The sequence below is a fragment of the Pholcus phalangioides genome, unplaced genomic scaffold (assembly GCF_987345545.1).
Source record: "Pholcus phalangioides strain wild (caught in Gottingen) unplaced genomic scaffold, Ppha-v1.0 ptg000042l_1, whole genome shotgun sequence".
NCBI lineage: Eukaryota > Metazoa > Arthropoda > Arachnida > Araneae > Pholcidae > Pholcus > Pholcus phalangioides.
The window spans coordinates 10,283,378-10,304,547 of record NW_028301628.1 but is presented as its reverse complement, the minus strand read 5'-3'; the positions used below and the strand labels follow the sequence as shown (position 1 = coordinate 10,304,547).

At 35.9% G+C, this 21,170-nt stretch overlaps 1 protein-coding gene across 1 annotated transcript in view; it reads left to right on the top strand.

Moving 5' to 3' along the window:
- The first annotated feature begins 624 nt into the window (after nt 1–624).
- Nucleotides 625–21,170, top strand: part of ex (FERM domain containing expanded) — a 68,720-nt gene continuing 48,174 nt past the window's right edge. Inside the window, exon 1 of the mRNA XM_089254718.1 lies at nt 625–1,658. Within this exon, the coding sequence (XP_089110844.1) occupies nt 1,650–1,658 (9 nt within the window). The 5' untranslated portion in view covers nt 625–1,649. The remainder of the gene's footprint in view (nt 1,659–21,170) is intronic.

Below are 21,170 nucleotides of genomic sequence, written 5' to 3'. Positions count from 1 at the left end.
CTGAGCAGAGAAGACAACCTGCAATCTCCCGCAGGATAGACCTTTGTCAACATGCATGATCATTGATGTCACAATGCTGCATAACAATATTAGTAAAAAAATTTATTTCATTCGAACTTGAGTCAGGGAATTTCGAAAAAAACGTTCACACAAATCCTTAAAAAAACGGATAGTTCTTTCTTCCTCTCTTCTAAGAACACACATATTCGTCGATAGCCATTATCACTACACACAAGGCATTTCACGTAGCCATATAATAATAATTGCCTGGAGCATTTCCATAGGGGTGGAGTGAAGCATATACACGCTTTACTATAGAAAAAAAAAATAATAAAAGGTAAAAAAAAAAAAAGAAAGAAACATATCTCTTTGAAGGTCGCCAGGCAAAAGTATAGGCTGCTGCTGCCGCTTTGCTAAATGATGGCGTAAGACTTTTCTCAGCTAGTTATGTGGCCTGGCCGCATTTTTGCTGGCCCAGAAGCCAGAGAAAAAAAAAGAATAAAAGAAAACCAACGAGTATGTATATACGAGAGGTGCTTCATTCTCTTTTCTTCTCACCAGACTGGTAAAAAAAAAGAAAAATAAGCCTGTTTTCCTACTTAATACATTCTCTTCTTTTTTACCTTTCTGGAAGGACACAAAACGCTACGTAGTATACAGTTTGTGTGTGTGTCTGTTTGTGTTAAACGTGTTCATATTAAGAAAAAAAATATCACAAACGTTTAATTCTAATATTTACGAATGTATATTTCGTGATAGTGTAGTGTCATCGATCATCGTCGATATGATGGATATGACTGAGATCAAGATCCTGCTGGAACGTTGAAGAAACAGCGACTAGTGTGCGGTGGTGTTTACAGTGCTGTACATATTTAAGGATTCGCACGTGTGTGTGTTCGAATTAAGGGAACGTAACGTTTGACCTTAATTTTTTGCCAAGTGATTTTTTTTTTGTAATTGCCAATGAGGATTCGGGTATCCAATGGTTGAATGATTTCTTGCAGGAGAGTGTCTTCGGCAGTCATTACGAAGAGTTCGCGTGGGTGAATCCCTTTTTCGTCCCGTTCAATTATGTGGTTTTTGAGTGTTAGATGATGATGACCGAATTCTTTCTATTGTTCCATATTTTACCGGTCCATTAATCCTGGAGAAAGAATGACGATTAGGATGACGTCATCGTTGTGATACAGACAGTCTTCAAATACATTTAGTGCTTTTTTTTCTGAGAAACGTCAAGTCTTGTCAGTTATTCAGATTTGATAAGAGAAAGGAATTTGATCACGTGATGACTTTGATTATGGCTGACAGATACGGGATGGTTTTGCAATATCTCGTGTCAGATATAACATTTGGTATGCTTCTCTAGGGGTTGGTTTATTTCGTTTTTGCACGTCCATCATCCATCAACTGATAAAACTTTATATGACAACTGGTATATCGGTTCTTGTTCCTGTTTATGAGTAACACCTGTACATTACATGAGACATATGACCTCTCAAAAAAAGTGTTTATTTGATATCATGCGCTTTTTCTCGACGCCATTGGACTTTGGGATAAGAAAACTCATGTACATTTGATATTCGTCAGTGAGATTCTTTGTGGAATCATTTTTGAGATTTCTAGTTGTGCAAAAGGATATATTTACATATATGTGGCAAGTAAGTTGCAATTTTTGTTTTTTCAATACAGAAAACCAAGGCTTGATAAATCCTAGGTGCCAGAATGCCACGGCAAGTAAAAAATCGGTATTGACAAATAAAATTTTGTACATGTGATTGCTAAATTGGAGTCTCTTTAGATAACACAAAATGCTTCAATTTCATTGCAGTGTATCTTTCAACACAAGAAGGAACCATTAAGTGTCGGAAAAGTCAGGAAAAAAAATATTTAGAGCTGTTACCTCCTAAGTTTACCGCCTAAATAGTTTTTGTGATTTGTCAAGCCCTGCTGTATATGTCTACTGTATGAATTTAACATAAATAAATTTAATGTTTTAGTACTAGTTTTTCGCGGAATAGTTTTATCGGATTCGGAAGCTTTTGCTCACAAATTTAAAGGATATTTAATTTACATAAAGTTTTTTCCTGCATATTTTTTTTGGGTCAACTTCTTTTGAAGAATTTTGGTTGAAGACCTTTGGTCAAACTATTGGTCAACGTTAATTGAATGATTGATTTGTCTCATTTACCATGCTTTGGCTCTTCAGTTTCCTGGTCAGAGACTTGAGCTAATTTTACATAGCTTGTGTGGCATTGTTAAACGTTTTCTCTCTGAAACGGGTATAAGTTTGGGAAACATCCCCGGAATCATTTTTTTTTTCTCATGAAATTCGTACTATTCTGAGTCTGTATTTTTATGGTTGGTTTCATTTTATAAAACTAATAGGATAGAATATTTTAATAGAATTTGCAATTACAAATTTGAAAAACACATTTTAATTATAAGTAAAATATTTTTTTTGGTTCTTTGACTCCAACAGATGAAAAATTTAAGCCTTTGAATTATACTATAAAACTTTTATTTTCTCTGGTACTGCTGCGCTCCGGTACGAGACCGTAGTTTAGATTGCCCGCCCAACATAAGAATGTTTTATCCTTGCCTACCCTTCACTTCCATCTTAAGAACCACACTTTTTTTAGGTTATTCAATTCAATTATGAGACCTTGATTTCATGTTCTGTTAAGATTCTTTTTTTTTTTAAAGTATGAAAATGCAAATTATAAAGATGCTTGCTATTGAAATAACTCGAAAAGTATTGTTAGCCTCCCAGTAAATACATCCGTTTGCGAGACTCTGCTTGATATTTTTCCTTACCCACGAGACTGTTTTAGCCTGTACGACATATATACCTCAAAACTAATTTAAGCGCTTGAATTCTAGAAACTGTTTAAGGTTCTTGGATTCCACCGGGAAAAATCATTCTAAGCTCATCGGGGGTGGGGGGGGGGGGGGCTCAAGCACAAAACAGTTTTTGATTCGCCGACTCAAACACATGTCTCCTCCACCAGGTTAACCGACTATACCACAAGGCTCTTACCATCGTTTCCCAAACTTTTTGTTCCACACACACTGTCCCCTTCTTCAGAAAGTTTTTTCTCTCATCGCCCCCCCCCCCCCAACTCAAAGCAAACCCATAGGATCCTATGTTATACTTGTAGCTTCTATCACCTCCCGTACCATTCCATCGACCACCAGGGGGCGATATTTCCCACTTAGGGAAACACTGCTCTGTACGAAAGCCTGGATAACCAAGAGGAGATCGAGAAGTAGTTCGGAAAGAAAGCTCACATTCCTCTGTGGGGAATCGAACCACCAATCTCTCACTGTCCGGGCGAGTGTTCTAACCATAGAACTAACTACAGAGGACAGACATTTTCATTCCTTACAGCATATGTATGAATGCTGGACGGGACTGCGCATAGACAGCCTAGCTCAGCTAATAGCTCTTACGACGTTAGTGCCCCAGATGGCGACATATAGAGAGAAACGATGTCACTCTCCGCTATTCATACGAAGTACGAAAGCCTGGATAATCAACCTCCGCTTGGTTATCCAGGCTTTCGTACTTCGTATGAATTGCGGAGAGTGTGACATCGTTTCTCTCTATACTGCTCTTTACGTTCATCAAGTCAACCACGAGACCGTTCTAGCCTGGCCGGAACTAGAGGGACCAACTGCCCCGGGAGACCAACTTCAGGGGGAACAAAAAAACACAGAAGAACACAAAATTATTGAATTTCATAGGGGACGGGGCAACGAAATCTCGTTTTCCCCCTCCTGCTCTCCACAAAAATTCAAGCTACGATCCTGGCTCACCGACTCAACCACTAAACTGTTTTCTGGTTCATCGACTAAATCATGAGTCCATTTCAGGTTCATCGCCTCAACCACGAGACCATTCCAGGCTCATCGCCTCAACCACGAGAACATTTTAGGTTCATAGACTCAACTACGGGAAACGTTTTATATCCTTAGACTGGGTGCACATAGACGTCAGCCGTTTTTTAGTCGCGAGCGCTGAATGTACTCATCATCAAAAGAAGAGCACCATTACGACAGGTTTGACATACGAATGCATGAAATCAGGAGGTTTCCGATCTCTGAATGCAATTTGTACAAACAAGGCGTTCATTTAGAATGTTGATTAAGTGTTCGCGAGCACGAAATCGGCAATTCGAGCATCGAGTACTCTGGGTGCTTCAGGGAGTACCGTGGTGCTCGCGAGCAACAGGGTGAAGATGCCTGCGCTAGACCGACACTATAAGTGATACAACCGCAACATCGACTCAGATTGCATCGTTATTCTGTAGTATTGGTCCAGTGTGAACTCGGACTAGGATGGACTCTTCAATGACACACTTGTATGATCCTATATCTCCACCGATGAGTTCAAACCGGGTCGGTCACAAGACGTGTTACGTGACGATGACATAGACGGAAAGAACTCGAAACGCGATTCAGATTGTTACGGCACCGATTCCATTTAAATCGATATTTTGATAACATTTCCATACATAGGCATTCATATGACATACATAGACATTCGCATATGTGACGAATATAAGTCATAATAGGTGGCAGGAAAAGTGAAGAAATGTCAAACTCGTCGTACGTGTCAACCACGGCCGGATTTGCGACCTCGATCAGATCAATAAAATGTCTTCCCCCCCCCCCCCAACCCCTACATACTCTATATGTCTTTCAATGATCAATTGTGAAACTCGCATACTTTTATAATGTTTGCTTATAATCAATAGTAGTAATCGCACAGTACGCATGTAGAAGCAAATAATATCACTTCATTCGATTAGAATCAATCGACGTGAAACTTTCAATCAAAACTCAATGCATACGCCGAAAGCTCACGGAATTCCTATTGATATACATTTGCGTGCAATCAGTAAGCGTGACGAGCTATATAGTGATAGCTGGAATGAGAAAGGATCAGTTGTTGTGGTCATGGGTATTCGGCAAAACAGATCATGTCCGAGGTTCAATTGAAACGATCACGCAAATTCAAATGCGTACATATTCGAAGGTGTGTTCAAAATACGTCAATACACCATTACATTGACGTATTTTTGACAATGAACTGCGAACGAAATCTACTTAAACACCTATATCGAACCGTATGTACGGAAAATTCACCACCAACAATTCATCGCCGGAAAATTCATCGACAATTCATCGCTAAAAAAATTCACTGACCACGTATCACACTCATTGGCGGAAAATTCACCGACAACAGTTCGACACGAGTCAGTGCACCAGTAAGTGAGCAAGGAATGACAGAGTGAGCAAACTACTGGGTGAGGGAGAGACAGAGTGAGCGACCTAGAGACAGAGTGAGCGACCTAGAGATAGAGTAAGTGACCTAATGAGTGAGTAGGCGACTAAGTGAGTGAATATCATGATGAGCGACCTAGTGGTAGACTGAGGGATATAAAGTGAGCTAAATTGACAGCATGAGTGAACTAGTAAGTGCGTGACCTAGAGATTGAGTTTGTGACAGTGAGCGACCTAGTCAGTAAGTAAATGACCTGGTGATTGAGTACGCGTGACACAGTGAGCGACCTAGTTAGTCAGTAAACGAGTGAGAGTGAGCAACCTAGTTAATGAGTGAGTGAGTGACAGATTGCGTGACCAGGTGATTGAGTGTATAATGAAGTGAACAACCTAGTGAGATGATGATAGAATGAGTGACCTAGTGAGAGACATAGGGCATAAGTGAGTGACCTAGGGAGTAAATGAGAGACCAAAAGGTAAAATTAAGTGACCGGCCAACTGAGTGAGTGATCGAGTGACATAGTGAGCGACATTGTGAGTGAGGTACTTGGTGTGTAAGTGAGTGACCTAGTGAGTGAGTAATGTAATGAGAAACCTAGTGAGTTAGTGGTATAGAGAGAGACCTAATGAGTGAGTGATGGAGGGAGTGACCCAGTGAGTGATAGAATTAGATACCTAGTGATTGACAGAGTGAACTTGTGAGTGAATGAGCGAGAGCGAGCTAGCCCTAGTGACAGGCAGGTTTCGTCATTCATTCGCTTATTAACTTACGCACCCGTTCACTTGCTTAGTCGATCATTCATTCACTTATGTCTAACTGATGCCGGTGAATTTTCTCAGCGATGAATTTTCCATTCGGTGAATTTCCCGGACACGGTTTAAAGCTCATAAAACTATCACTAAAAAATATGTCAATGATCAAGTCCAAACACGTAATAAATCCTTTTTTGAATGCTTGGTATGATAAAACAACAGACAAACATCTCACTTCAACGTGCTGATCTCTAATTCTAGGATTAGATTTTCTTTGCGAAACATTATAGAAAAGGAAGCAAAAAATGTTTCGTTATATCCGAGGTCGTCGCGTTTTCATAGACGTTTTAGAAAGGTTCATTGGCATTATTCTCTATGGGAATCACGCCGCACTACCAACTATTGACATTGTAGCCGGAGTGTCGTTACAGCCGAGGTCGCTATAACCAAAATATATTTTTGAGGGTGTTTCTTCAAACGGACATGCATCTCCGTAATTAGAGGCAATTTTTAAATACAGTAAAACCTCTTTTTTGCGGACACCGGCGCGTAGCTGGTGTTCGACGGAACCTTGGGGTTCTGTGACAGTTTTTTTTTTGTTCCGCATGATCAAAAGCCACGGAACTCTTAAAAATTCAGGAACCCGGAGAGCTTTCAAAGAAGAAAACTTCCTTGTTACTAATATACTCGCAAAGCTGATCTTTATTTGGAATTTAATATAGATGATGCCACTCATCTAGGGCCTCCAAAAAAAAATGGCTCAGGGATCCATGATGTTCTTAAGTCAGCCACCTCGTTGGGCAATTTGCCTGTTGTGGCGTTGTATTTGTATTAAAAAAAAATCGGCAGATTGAAACAACAGAATAAATCGGGGAAAAAAACGTTATCCGTTAGTTTTTTTATGCTGTTTTCCCCCAACTTTTCTTCGATTTTTGAATTCAAATAGTTCTGCGAAAATCGCACTTAGAAACGCGGATTTCTTTTGTTAGCCTCAAAACAGCACTCTTATTGGGTTTTCGAGAACAGAATACCAGTACAAAAAGTTAATTTATTTTGATAACTGCACAACCCCTTGCAACATGAATGAGTTCTGCACGTTATTTGGATACTTTTTCCAATTCGAAGTATGCTTCTACATATGCAAGAAATATCTCTGAGCTAGAACTACTGCTGCCAACTATCAAATGAAAACTAAAACCGTGGTGATTCTTCGATTGGAATTGATGACAGGTTTCCGATTAATGCGCCGCATAGAAAAAGTTAATATGGTATGATACTGATAAGTATTTTTTGAGCAGCAATATATCAGTTGAATTGTCAAGTTTGCTTGAAAATTTTAACAGTTGCTATCTGTGTATGGTAAAATAACATTAGTAAGAAGCACAAGCTGGTAAAGAAGTGTAAATAACCAGAATCATAACTGAAAAAGTGCAATCTATATTTTTCTTGATTTTACTTTCGAGCACCGTACTAACGCTAGATTACCATACGCAAACAACAACTGTTAAAATTTCGAACATGACAGTTCAATTAATATCATTGGTCAAAAAATATTTGCCAATATCATACTACACCGTTTTTTAATGCGGCACAATAATCAAAAACCGGTCATCAATTTCTATCGAAGCATCACAAGTTGTATTTTTTATTTGACAGGTGACAGTAGTAGTTCTAGTTTGAATGAGTTTTACATATGTGTATACAATACTGTGATGTAAACTTGTTTTCAATATCTTATAGCAGGCACATTTTTACTGGTAAAGTTTTATATTTATATACCCTTTTATTGGTTATGGACAAAATTAATTGAGAAAGGCACAATTTTTTCATGGCAAATAAATTTGCAAAGTATGGACGTTTAGAGTCCGAAAGTGACTGAGAAGGCTTCTCTGTGCAGAGAAAATTTTTCTATGTTAAATATAAGGTAGCACTTTATAAGAAATTTTATATTTTGTATTTTATATTTTATCCCAATGACCAGGACCACGCCTAAAAAGAAGACGAAAGCATTTAGTCATCACCCAAGATGTTTGACCTCCCATGATTTTAGATGATCAGGGGGGGGGGGGTGAATTTGATACCCAGGGAATCAAGCACTCCTTTTCAACTTCGTGAGACTAATGTTTCTCCAATATTTCTTTTGTATACAGTATTTACATGACTTAAGTTTAGTCATCTCATTTTACAACTACAAAAATTCAATTAATATACAGTCAAATCTCGATAAGTCGAATGGTCAGCGGCCAACAGAAAACTTCGAGTTAATTTTAGTCTCCAATTTCAGAGTGTGGGGTAAAGTACGATTTTGCAATCTTTATAGTGTATTTACGAATATCGTATTAGCAAAATATGTCAAACTACTTTAGATGAAGAAATTCGAAAAGATAACTTATTCTGATTCAATATCATATTTAACTATTGAATGAGAATATTCAGAAATAAACTAGACGTTCATACTGTATTATGTATGCGTTCGTTTCCTTACATGACACTTGTACAAATGAAACGAATTAAATAAAGTGTATACAAGATTATTTTCTGTCAAAGAAATGAAATGATTTTTGACTGTCTCTCTATTTTTTTTGTCCTTCTTTCGTGAGAAAGTCATTCACTTTTTGCAAACATATAAATGTGTGAATCTGCTGAATTCTATTGCTATGTACAAAACTCTATCGCTAAATGTTAAATTCTGTTGCTAAATGCAAAATTATATTGCAAAATCCAAAATTATATTGCAAAATGCTAAATTATATTGCAAAATGCTAAATTATATTGCAAAATGCTAAACTATATTGGTATCAGAGTTCGACTTATCACGAATTGACTGTATATATATGCATATATATATTTTTAATTTCTATTACCCAGAGTGCAGGACCTGGTACAACCATACCCGTCGCACACTCCTTAAGCGCGACCGTGTCTCCGTTGACACCACAAACTTTTTTTTTAAATTTAGTGACTCTGACATGATTGTGTGACAGTAGGATCGATTGAAGCCTAAGTATCGATGGTTCAAGAAGCAAACTAGACTTTTATCGATTTCTCAGTAAAGAAGAACTGAACCCAGCGAACCATAGGATGAGGATATAATGAAACATGATGAATCATCCAGACAAGAAGGAAGAAGAGAGAGAGGATTAGCGAGAATCTCTTGTCTCAGTCGAAAAAGGATTAACTTCTTCGGGCTTCATGCATAAATGGTAAACCGAAAAGGTTTCTTCTTCGTCTGGAGAGAATTATCACGATTAGTGTGAAGCCAATGGAAGAATCATTTCGTATAACCAAGTCATACTTCATGCAGAAAAGACGCACACAGCATTTTTTTTCCCTCGAAAAAAACAACATAATTTGAAGTATGAAATGTAATTAGAATTTCCTGTGATCGATAGCAATGCCTTTTCCATGGGTTCAAATTTATTTAGAGGTTTAAAAATAAATTAATGGACCATTTCAAGATTTTGGACTCTATCATGGGGATCAATTGAGACTATTGGCTGAATAAACGGACTAATATCAAATAATATGCTCTTAGCAATAGAATAATTTTCAACATTGCTCCGAGCAATAGAGCCCTTATTAACTATGCTATGAGCAATGGAGTCACTATTAACAATGATGTCAACGATTAAGGGAGATGGCTAACAATGCTCTACAAGACAAAAAATGGTTGAGATAAAATGCTCTGAACGATAAAGAGTAAGAGTGATCGATAAAACAATGCTCTGAACGATAAAGAGTAAGAGTGATCGATAAAACAATGCTCTGAACGATAAAGAGTGAGAGTGATCGATAACAATGCTCTGAGCAAAGAATGATTGACAACAATGCTCTGAGCAAAGAATGATTGACAACAATGCTCTGAGCAAAGAATGATTGACAACAATGCTCTGAACAAGACTCATGGCAAAAAATTGTTCGAAAGATCGTCTAACGTTGTCTAAACAATTGTTTGAAAGATTGTCTAGATAAAGTGCCAATGCGAATAATGCCCTGAACGATAGCCATTTTAAACAAGCTCTAAAACAAGAGTAATTTTATATAAGCTCTAAACAAGAGTCATTTCAAACATTGCACTGGGTCCAAACAACCAATTTTTCTCACTCTGCTAAGAACAAGTCTCATAACAATGCTCAAAACAGCAAAGTCTTGTAACAATGCTGAAAATAACAAAGTCTCGTAACAATGCTCGGAACAACAGTCTCCAAACAATGTGCAGAGCAATAAAGTCTTCTTTTAATACTGAGAACAACAATATTTCATAACATTGCTCAGAACAACAATATTTCATAACAATGCTCAGAACAACAAAGTTTGTATCGATGCCCACAACAACAACAATGTCCCGTTTCAACTACTCGGAACAACAAAGTTTCGTAGCGATGAACAACAATGTTCTTAGCATTTGTTCCAGACTCTGCCACAAAGCTAGGCTGGAAGAGATCTCGGCAACGGGATAAATCCTGGCGTTCATTGATTCAGGAATTTCATTACTTTTTTTTTTCTTGAATCGTTGCTAAACAAATATTTATTGAACATAAAACAAACAATTTACCTTTCAACATTCCGAACATTCCTGACGTTTCGTCGGATTTTCATTTCCAGAATAAATATTTTTTCGCCATAAATTGAATAATAAAAATGCGAATATTTTTCAAAATCCTTATATACATATTCATAATGATACCAATTACATTTGGGGGGGGGGGGAAAGAGAAATTCCAAAAATTCTTAGAAATGCAAGATAAAAGACACTCAAGTATTTTGCAAATACTTCACATCATTACAAAAATTCGAATATTTTTCCCAAAATATTCTATCAAAAGACCGAATCAATTCGTTGACCGAGAGAGAGAAAAAAAAAATTCAATAACATGAATATTAATGAAAATTTTACGGGGTCAGTATAAGTATTCTCTACAAGGCGGAAAAAATGCCAATGATTGAAAATATTATGTGATTTGTTACGTGGAAGGGGAAAAGCTATGTTGTCGTTGTTATTATCATTATTGTCATTATTTAAAATAAATAAATAAATAAATCGCTTCTAGTACGTATGTTGAATAGCGACGCGTAGGGAATAGGTTAAGGGCCTAGCGTCTGGGGACATAACAAGCATCTGGAGGTGGTCGCGGACGAAACAGGCCTTTGCTACCGATATTCATTGGAATGTAGGTCGAAGTCTGGCTCTACATCATCATCATCATCATAACCAACTTGTCCTAAATTATTAATTTTTCTTCTCAATTTTTTTTATTTATTTCAATATGGCTTCTCTTTCTTACGATATCTTATCGCTTTCCGATACTCTTTCTTAATCCTTAGGCTGTTTTTTTCTTTTCAAATCTGGCAAAACAACTAGGACATTGCACTGAAAAGGAAGAGAGGTTGGGGGGCTTATAACGATCGTAAAATCTAGAACTTCTGGCTTCAAGACCCTGCAGATCCGATTTATTGCTTTCTAATTGCTGAAAAAAACTATCAGCTGGAAGGGTGTATTATTGGGAAATAAATAGAATTTCGGATCGGCAGAAGTGTGTGTGTAACGATTGTGAAATTTCACGCCCAATTTGAACGTAAAACACAAGAAGTTAGATATCAACGAAAATAATTTTTATTATCGATTACTTATACATTGGGGGGGGGGGGGTGACTTCAAAGCATGACCCTTGGCCCACATGTGGCCCTCGAAGCTTATTGCAGTGGCCCGCCTACAAAGGGGCTTACATAGTTACAGAATTCATAAAGAAATGCTGGAAAAAAAAACTTCGATGAAAAGAGTCAATTCTGGAATTGATGGAAGTAGTAATTTCAGAATTACGTTTAGAAAAACATTTCAGAATTACGTTTAGAAAAACATTTCAGAATTACGTTTAGAAAAACATTTCAGAATTACGTTTAGAAAAACATTTCAGAATTACGTTTAGAAAAACATTTCAGAATTACGTTTAGAAAAACATTTCAGAATTACGTTTAGAAAAACATTTCAGAATTACGTTTAGAAAAACATTTCAGAATTAATGAGAAAAAATTTCAGAATTAATGCGAAAAAATTTCAGAATTAATGCGAAAAAATTTCAGAATAAATGAGGAATAATTTCATAGCTATTGAAAGAAATCATTTTATAATTGTTAAAAGGAATCATTTTAGAATAATTTCAGAATTAGTGGAATAAAAAATTTCACAATTCTTGAAAATCCATATTTGATGGAGAAATGTATTCTAGAACTAGCGAAAGAAGTAAGTTTAAAAAAATTACTTACGTCTGGAAAAAAATTCATAACTAATCATAGAAAAAAATTTTCATAACTAATCAGAAAACATTTCATAACTAATCATAAAAAACTTTTCATAACTAATCATAGAAAACATTTCAGCATCAACGAAGAATAATTTCATAATGAAAGTTTCATAATTGTCGAAGGAAACAATTTGAGAATTAGTGGGATAACATATTTCACAATTCATGAATATTCATATTTAATGAAGAAATGATTCCTGAATTAATAAAAACTCAAGTTTAATTAAAAATAATCTATGAATGAATAAAATTTCATACTTAATGAAGAAACAATCTCAAAATATATATAAATAAAATTCATTAATAACATAGGGCTTCCCTTCTTTTGAGTCGGAGCCCTGGGCAACAAATTTTAAACGTCTCTCTACAGAGAACAATCAGCTCTACAATAATTAAAAATTCACGTACACACGACAGGCAAAATACAGGCAATACTCAGAAATCGGTCGAGATGTTTGCTTCCGAATTTGAAAGACAGATGGAAGCATTTCTTAGACGCATGAAAAACATTCTTGAGTTACAAACTTCACGATAGATACAGAACACATACACATCGCTTTCTGACATGTGCTAATTCATTAGAAGTTTTCAAAGGAAAATTTGCGAAACGCCGACCCGAAGGCCACACGTGGCCCTCGAAGCTTTTTGCTGTGACCCGTATACGAAAAGCTTACATACTTACGGAACTTGGAGAAATGATGAAAAAAGCCTCCAAAAAAAGGAAAAAGAAAGATTTCAAATCTCGAATTAGTAAAAAAAGTTATTTAAAATCTACTTTTAGAAAAACATTCAAGAACTAATGACAGTAGTAATTATAAAATTATTGAAAGAAATAATTTCGGAATTCGCGGGAAAAAAAGTATTTTGCAATTCATGAGTATTTTCAAAATTCATAGTAAAATACTTAAAAAATATTTCCAGGATTAATGAAAAATAATATTTAAAATTATCTCGAAATATTATACGCAAAATTCTCAAATAATATAGGGTTTTCTGTTCGACTCGAGAGCCTGGACCCCGTTGGGCGCGACCGTTCCGACGCCACTGTGTGAATGTAGATACCGCGGTATGACTTGTTGGCCCTCGAGCTTCATGGAATTCTTTTTTTTAGCCCGCAATGCCTGGGAGGTTGAGAATTTCTGATCAAATATGATCTTCCGTAACTTCGAGTTTTGATGGTCATTTTAAGCTGAACAAATCGACAACGAGAAGTGTCAATGAGCCTCCCAAGCACTAGCAAAAATAGAAACATTGCTTGCATGTTTCCTCTAGCATCGTCCGCCAGTACCCATAAATAAATCGAGGATGTAATTTAGTTATGAATCCGGAAGATGGATCCAGAAATTTTCTCATGGTATCGCCTAAACATGTCTTTTTTTCTTCCTCGTTCCTTCAGCATCTGGAGGAAGCGTTGGACATGTAATTAGCATCAGGACAACAAACAAAAGGGAGATAATCGACGGTATATTACCTCGAAGGGGATTCCAATTGCATCAGATATAGTATTAGAGGAATCCACGAATTTTTTACGTGCTTGGAATCCACTGAATTTCCATTTTCTCTCATCGGCATTTTGATCAGACATAACCAATTGTAGAACAAAAATATTCCACTTTTGTTTTCTTGGAGAAAACAAAAGCGAATATGAAATGATAAAAGCTGGTACCGCAATGAGAAAAATTCTTCAATGACATTTTTCCTTTCGATATCTGATTTTTCATCACCGACTTCTTGTTCGGTATTCATTTACCCGTTAAAAAGCCGATACGTAGCGCGTAAATATTCAACAACTGCCTCGAGTGTCGGGCTAACCTTCTATTTATGATCCACAAATGAAATCACAGAGTGTAGATACGAAAGTTGAAGTTTCAAGAGTTACACAGCTCTTTAGCCGCTAAATTTGATATAAGAATATTTAGCCGCTTAACTGCGGATTTCAATGCCGTTTTGCAGTCATTGCTGTTTCGAAAAACATAAATAAAAACCTCTTTTTTTGAAAATATACCCCGGAAATTATTAACCCTGTATGATTCCCCCAAATAAAAACCGTATTGAAAATTTCTCTTTGAAAATATAGATGCCAATGGGTGCTGTTAGCATATTTTTAATTAATTTATTAACACAGGAATTTAATTAATTAGAAGTTTCTCAAAGGAAAATTTGCGAAAACGATTTCGCACGGAAAAAGACAATATTTCTTGATTGGTCACAATGCCCAAAATTATGGTTAAAATATACAGTTTGCTTTCATTTTAATGTTACCTACAACCAGATAAAATCCTGCTTAGCAATATTGAATAGTCGTTTCCTTGAATTTTATTTCCGATTCCCTCAATTCGGTGTGATTTTATAAACCTATGAACACGTAAAGTTTTAGCAGCTCCTACAAAAAGAACACCAACAACGAATCAACTCTTTCTAGGTAAAAAATATATATATACGTATGTAGCAGTATTTTGCACTGAAATGACACCAAAGAATGAATGCTCTTTCTAAAATACCGAAAAAAATTGAGAAAAGAAATTGGTATAATGGTTTTTTTACCATGATGATCAGACCATAGAGGGACCATAGGTTGAGTTTCAATGTGTGTTTCTTTGTTTCAGAGATAACATAGCAAAATAAAAAAATAAGTATCTAGTAAGGGATGATGTACCGTATCACACTTCTTGACCTATCCAGGCAAGACCTATCCATCCATGAGAAACTTACGTTTGTAAAAGCACGATTCCGGAAGTTTGCGGCGTCTACACGGATGCGACGGATTATTCATTAGTTTTTATTTATTTATTTATTATTATTATTAGTTTTGTTTTGAATAGAATTCAGTTATACAAATTTAAATCTGAGCATTTAGCTAGTATTTTTTAATATGTACGCGCTTTCGTCGAATATAAAAAAAGAGATCATATATTGGGAATAAAATTTTACCTCTCATGAAAAAGTTGGATACGCCGGTACTCCACTCACATTAATCTGGTAAATTATATGATTTTTCTCTTACACATTTCAGCCCATATTCTCAAAGTAATTCTGAAATTATTTCTTCGAACAATTCTGCAATTTATTCTCAAAGATAATTTTTTTCAATAATTCTGAAATTTATTCTCGAAGTAATCTAGGGTTAAAGCAATTATGAAATTATTTATTTCAATAATTCTAAAAGTAATACCGAAATTCATTCTAAAAGTAATTATGAAATTACTTCTTTCAGCAATTCTGAAATTTATTCTGAAAAAGAACTCCAATTTTTGTCTAAAAGTGATTCCAAAGTAATTATGAAATGATTTATAAACAGTTTTAGTATTAATTTAGCATACTAAATAATTTATTATAAATTATTTCTATATAAAAGCAATTATTAAATTATTTCTTTCAAAATTTATACAAATACGAATACAACGCCACAACAGACAAAATGCCCAACGAGGTGACTGAGAAAAAGATGCCCATAACAAATATGGATGTCATATATTTCAAAAATACAGCAATCCAATTAAAAATGCAATTAACAAAAATTATAAAAAATATTTACACATTATAAAATACTATACAATGCCCATAATGTATTTATGGTTGTCTTATTCTAAGTATGGATAGCTTCTCGATTTACCCCAACATATTTATCGTATTTCTTTTTAAACGTGTCAATTATGTTACAATTAACTACCTCTGGGGGTAAGCTATTCCATTTATTAACAACCCTATTAGAGAAAAATTCCCTGCGACACCATAACCTCGCATTGCCCCTTACCAATCGATACTGGTGTCCCCTTGTAAAAGCAGTCGATTGACGAGTTGATTTCTGAGTTTGCTCCCCTAAAAGTAATTATAATACTACTCTTTGTATTTCTTATCATTATTTCAAGAGAACCTAATCAATCGATGATTATCTCAAAGCATTTTAAGATAACATACAGATCTATAATTGATGTTAAAGACGAGGACAGTTCAATGGTATGCTACGGTTTCTTAAAAATTTTTTAGTGCAGAACTTTAAGCTCAAATTTCCAGATTTGAATGAGAACGGATGAACAACCCGCTGGGTTAAAAGACCGACCTAAACTTAGCTCATACACTCACTCACTCCAGAACTTTATGTATTTTTTAACCCCTTTTTCCTGCTTTCTATAGACTTTGCACATCTGCCATCTCTGTACATATTGTTCCCTAGATTCGCATCTTCTCATTCTTTTGGAAATGCTTCTTTTCTTATGTGACCCGCTGAGAGCGATTTGAGAACCATTCAACCCTTTCACGAGAGACAACCATTTCCTATATATGTTTGTTCATACTTCTTTTCAAGTTAAAAAAGGAAGAAAGAAAAAGAAAAGATTCCTCATGTTGATACACATCTTTCTGCTTTTCTAAAAAGTTCAGTTCAATTATTATTTATCTTTTAAAAAAAGATGGAAAATATTTTTGTGTGCAAAAAGGAACTTCCTGGAATTTTTTTTTTTTGTGGTTTGAAAAATCTTTGCATTTCCTTTCTTTTTGAACTGAATTGCGATGTAAATATTTTATGTTGTAAATGAATTGTCTTAAATCAATATGAAAATTTCTGGAAGGTACAGTTGGAATGTCATATTGATCAGGGGCGTCTTGAAGAATTCGGAGGAATGGGGGCCCCAAACCTTCTTTCGAACCCTTTTGTGCCCTAATATAAATGAGGTTTAAAATCTAGATAGTGGGCTGTCAGCATCCTGAAAGACGTGCGAAATTCCAGAATATACAGGAAAATACTAAAAGTACGTCAATGAATGTACTGGAAGAAAGTGAACCGAAATTCATACGAATTCAGCAGAATTAATTAAAGGAACAATTTCAGAATTTATAAAAAGAACAATTTCAGAATTTATAAAAAGAACAATTTCAGAATTTATAAAAAGAACAATTTCAGAATTACTAAGAAGAATAATTTCTGAATAACTAAAAGGAATAAGAAGATTTTTAACAACTGGCTGTTGCGAAGATGAATTTTTGGAAAGAGAAAATTCAACCGCCTTTGCGGAGAATCGAACATACGCCCTTTCTCTTTCCGGGCGAACACCCTAGACCACTGTACTAGATTACACTGTACTAGACCACTAGATTACAAATTCAACTAATCTCTCAGTCTTTCCTTGGAGCTCATGTGCACTGAACAGGACCGTACATGGACGGTCGGGCCTAACTCATGCCAAAGCTCACATTTGCTGACACTGCTACCAGATGGCGACTTAGTGAAAGGACGTAAGTTCTATTCCCCGCAAAGGCAGTTGAATTTTCTCTTTCCAAAAATTCATTCATCTTCGCAACAGAGAGTTGTTAAAAACCTTCGTATGGTAGCGGGGAGTGACGTCATCCTTTCATAAAAGGAATTTCAGAATAAATAAATGAAATAATTTAAGAATTAATAATAGAGATAGGTTCGGAATTTTTTTTGATAAAAGAAATTCAGAATAAGTGAAAGATGTTCGGAATCAAAGAAGAGAATCACTTGAGAATTAATCAAAAATCAGATTTGATGAAAGTTAAGAAACAATCGAAATACACGAATCAAATGAAAGTTGAGAAATAAAAGTTTGGAATTAATGAAAATTCAGAACTAATGAAACGTCAGAATAAATGAAGATCATAACTCTAATGACAATTCAGAATTAAAAATTAGAATAAATGAATAAAATGATTTCAGAGCTCATAAAAAATCAGAGTAAATTAACGAAATTCTTAAGAACTGATAAAAAATCAAAATAAATGGAGGAAATGATTTCGAAATTGTTAAAAAAATCAGGATAAGTGATCGCATAACTGTTGAAAAATCAGGATAAATGAAGGAAATGATTGCATAAATTGATGGAAAATCAAAATAGATGAAGGAAATAATTTTAATAAAAGATTTCGGAATTGTTTCAATATCAGGATAAATGAAAGAAATGTGTGATTGCAGAATTGATGAGAAATCAAAACAAATGTGAAGATGATTTAAGAAATGATTGATGTTGAGAAATATTGAAAACTCAGAACTAATAGTGAAAAATAGTTTCACAGAATTAATGAAAGAAGTCAGAGTAAGTGCGAGAAACATCTTCAAACTATTAAAAATCAACAATTGATGAAATCCAGAATTGCGAAAAAGGAGCCATTCTCGAATTAATGACAATTCAGAAATGAAAGTTTTCAATAATTGTGAAGCACCTGTTTTTAATAGGGGCCCTGGCTCTTTGATTTTCGTGATACTTGAAAAACCCTGGACAAATGCCTCCCTTGCCCATTCAAAAATCAGTTCCACTTCCAAATATACCCAACATTTAAGTTATAAAATAACATTACTGTGTCGAACTCAGAATGATGGCGATTCTCAGATGTAGTAATACCTAATGTCTGTTTTTATTTAGTTGTACATCTATGATCATTTACATATAATGAGGCACCAACAGAAAAAAGCAACTTTTCAAAACATCCCTCCAGATGCTTTGCATGGCAAATTGATGCGGTATATGCTTTTGTCACTGCACTGAAGTAAACGGGAGAAGACGGACCTTATTTGTTGATTGGTAGAGAACTCGTAGATGCTAGAGGGTGTTTGTCATCGTGTCCTGTGGATGCAGGTGGTGCACGATACCGAGGAAACACAAAAAAATAATACCATAATTGTCCGGACCGGTATAGTCAGTGATCGAGCAAGACAAAAATGTAAATGAGATAGACTCAATGTGTGTCTCCAAATAGAATATAATGACATTAATAACCGTTATATGCGACTAATGAGTCTATCAAAAGGAGGACGCTAAACCCATTGATCTTTCCCTTAAAAGGAAGAAAAGACCAAAGACACTTGTCAACTTCTTCCTTTTAACTCCCCGATTGCAAAGGATTCGCCGCCGACAGGTCTTGACGATGGACATGCTACTTAAAAATACAACGTGTGTCCCTTGTAGAGTGAGTGTATTATTGGGTGACGAGGGCGATTTCCCATCTCACAGCCGTGTTGTTCTTGCAGTAAAAGATTCTCATCGTTGGAGAGAAGAATTCCGAGTCTTGGTGAAGACCGTTTTGGAAAAAGTTAGAAGGAACACACACATGGAGCCATCATCATCCACATCTGTTCAAGTTCAGTCTTCAAGACCACATGTTTGCGGGTGGTCTTCTCTCTTCCTGGAATCTTCACAGAACAATTTTATTCTGGGAAATTGCGACCACACAACTGATGAAAGATTTATGTTCTATCAGTAATTTTGTTTCCCAATGATTTTCTCCACTCACGTTGGCAGGGCATGTTTCTCGCGTAGGCAAACAGACCCTACAAATTTTCGGGGCCGAATCGGACACTTTCGATATTCCGATTTTTTTACAAAAATATTAACAAATATTTTAAATTTTTGATCGTCTTGGGAAGAGGGGGACATGGGTCTCTACCCCCTTGCATATCCCTCTGCCTCAAAGAATGCCATGTATAGAGGGCCCAAAAAAGTCATGTTTGCTCAGGGCCCAAATTTATAAGTAACAGGCGCTGCTCGCTGGACCCAGATGATTGTTGCGGGACGCATAAGTGATCTGGAAATGCGTCGCGGGTCGCTTAAGTGTTCTGCAACTGTGCCGCGGTAATCTGTAAATATGGCGCTGGTCGCTTAAGTGATCTTTGAATTCGTCACGGGTCACTTAAAAGCTCTGGAATTGAACTGTGCCGTGGCAACAGCAGCTAGCCATGGTGATCTGTTAATAAGCCGCGGGTCACTAAAATTATTTGGGAATGTGTCGCTTAGTTCATTTTTACAAAATTAGGGTTGAGGTAACAGTCCACATCTGGTGACTCCAAGGGCCGCCACATGTGACCCGCGGGTCATATGGCTCAAAGCATCCTCAAGTCAAGCTATACATAAAAAAAAATGTATTAGAAATGAAAATTCGAGTATTCTCAAACATATACAGTAAGTGGAGATCACGGTCAACAATTTGAGAAACAATTATATAGTCAAATGGAAAATTTAGGGTGAAGAGATAACAAAGAAAAAAAAACCCCATATAATAACACCGCACGGACAAACCTTTGAAGTCACTTTTATTGTTCACATTCTGAAGTCCCATGATCCTAATAATGGAAGGAGAGAAGACAGGTTGTGTGGAAGGTTATTGTGTTTCGGCAATTGAAAAAAAATAAAAAATTATAACAATAAAAACAACCATGTCATTGTCCGAAATATTGTTGAATCGCGCGCGCCCGTGACCCACGATATCAGAAATAGTTGTCAGCGGGACAACGTTGTGTGTACGAGTGTATGTATATAACAATCATCTCGGGGTACTGTATTATATACGTGTATAGCTACTGTTCCACAATTGAACTATGACTCGGGAAAAAAAGAAGATTATTCAGATTGAATACAATCGGAACGAGTTCTTTTCTCTTCGATATATTCCTCTTTCAATACATATTTAATACATGCTAGATACAAAAGGGAAGCGGCTAGAAAAATAGAGCTCATCCAATCAACCGGCCGTGTTTCCTGGAATGTGGGCAAACGGATGTGGCTCTTGGTTTTTATTTTAATTCATGTTTTTTTTCCATGAGTAACACTGAAGGAATTCTCAATGGATTACAAACCTCCCGGACCGTAGAATCCGATGGATATGGTTTTTTTTTGAATAAAAAGTTATGGTCCGGCAGAATGACCGCAGACACTCATATCAGCAGCAGCGGGAAAGACTCGATTCAGGGCAGAAATATTTTTAGAGAATCTTCTAAACGTCTGTAAAAATTTATTTCAGTTGCGAAACACTGAATTGTCTATCTTATCTATGTGTATAAAATTTATTTTCTGTCTATCTGTATATATATATATGCATGTT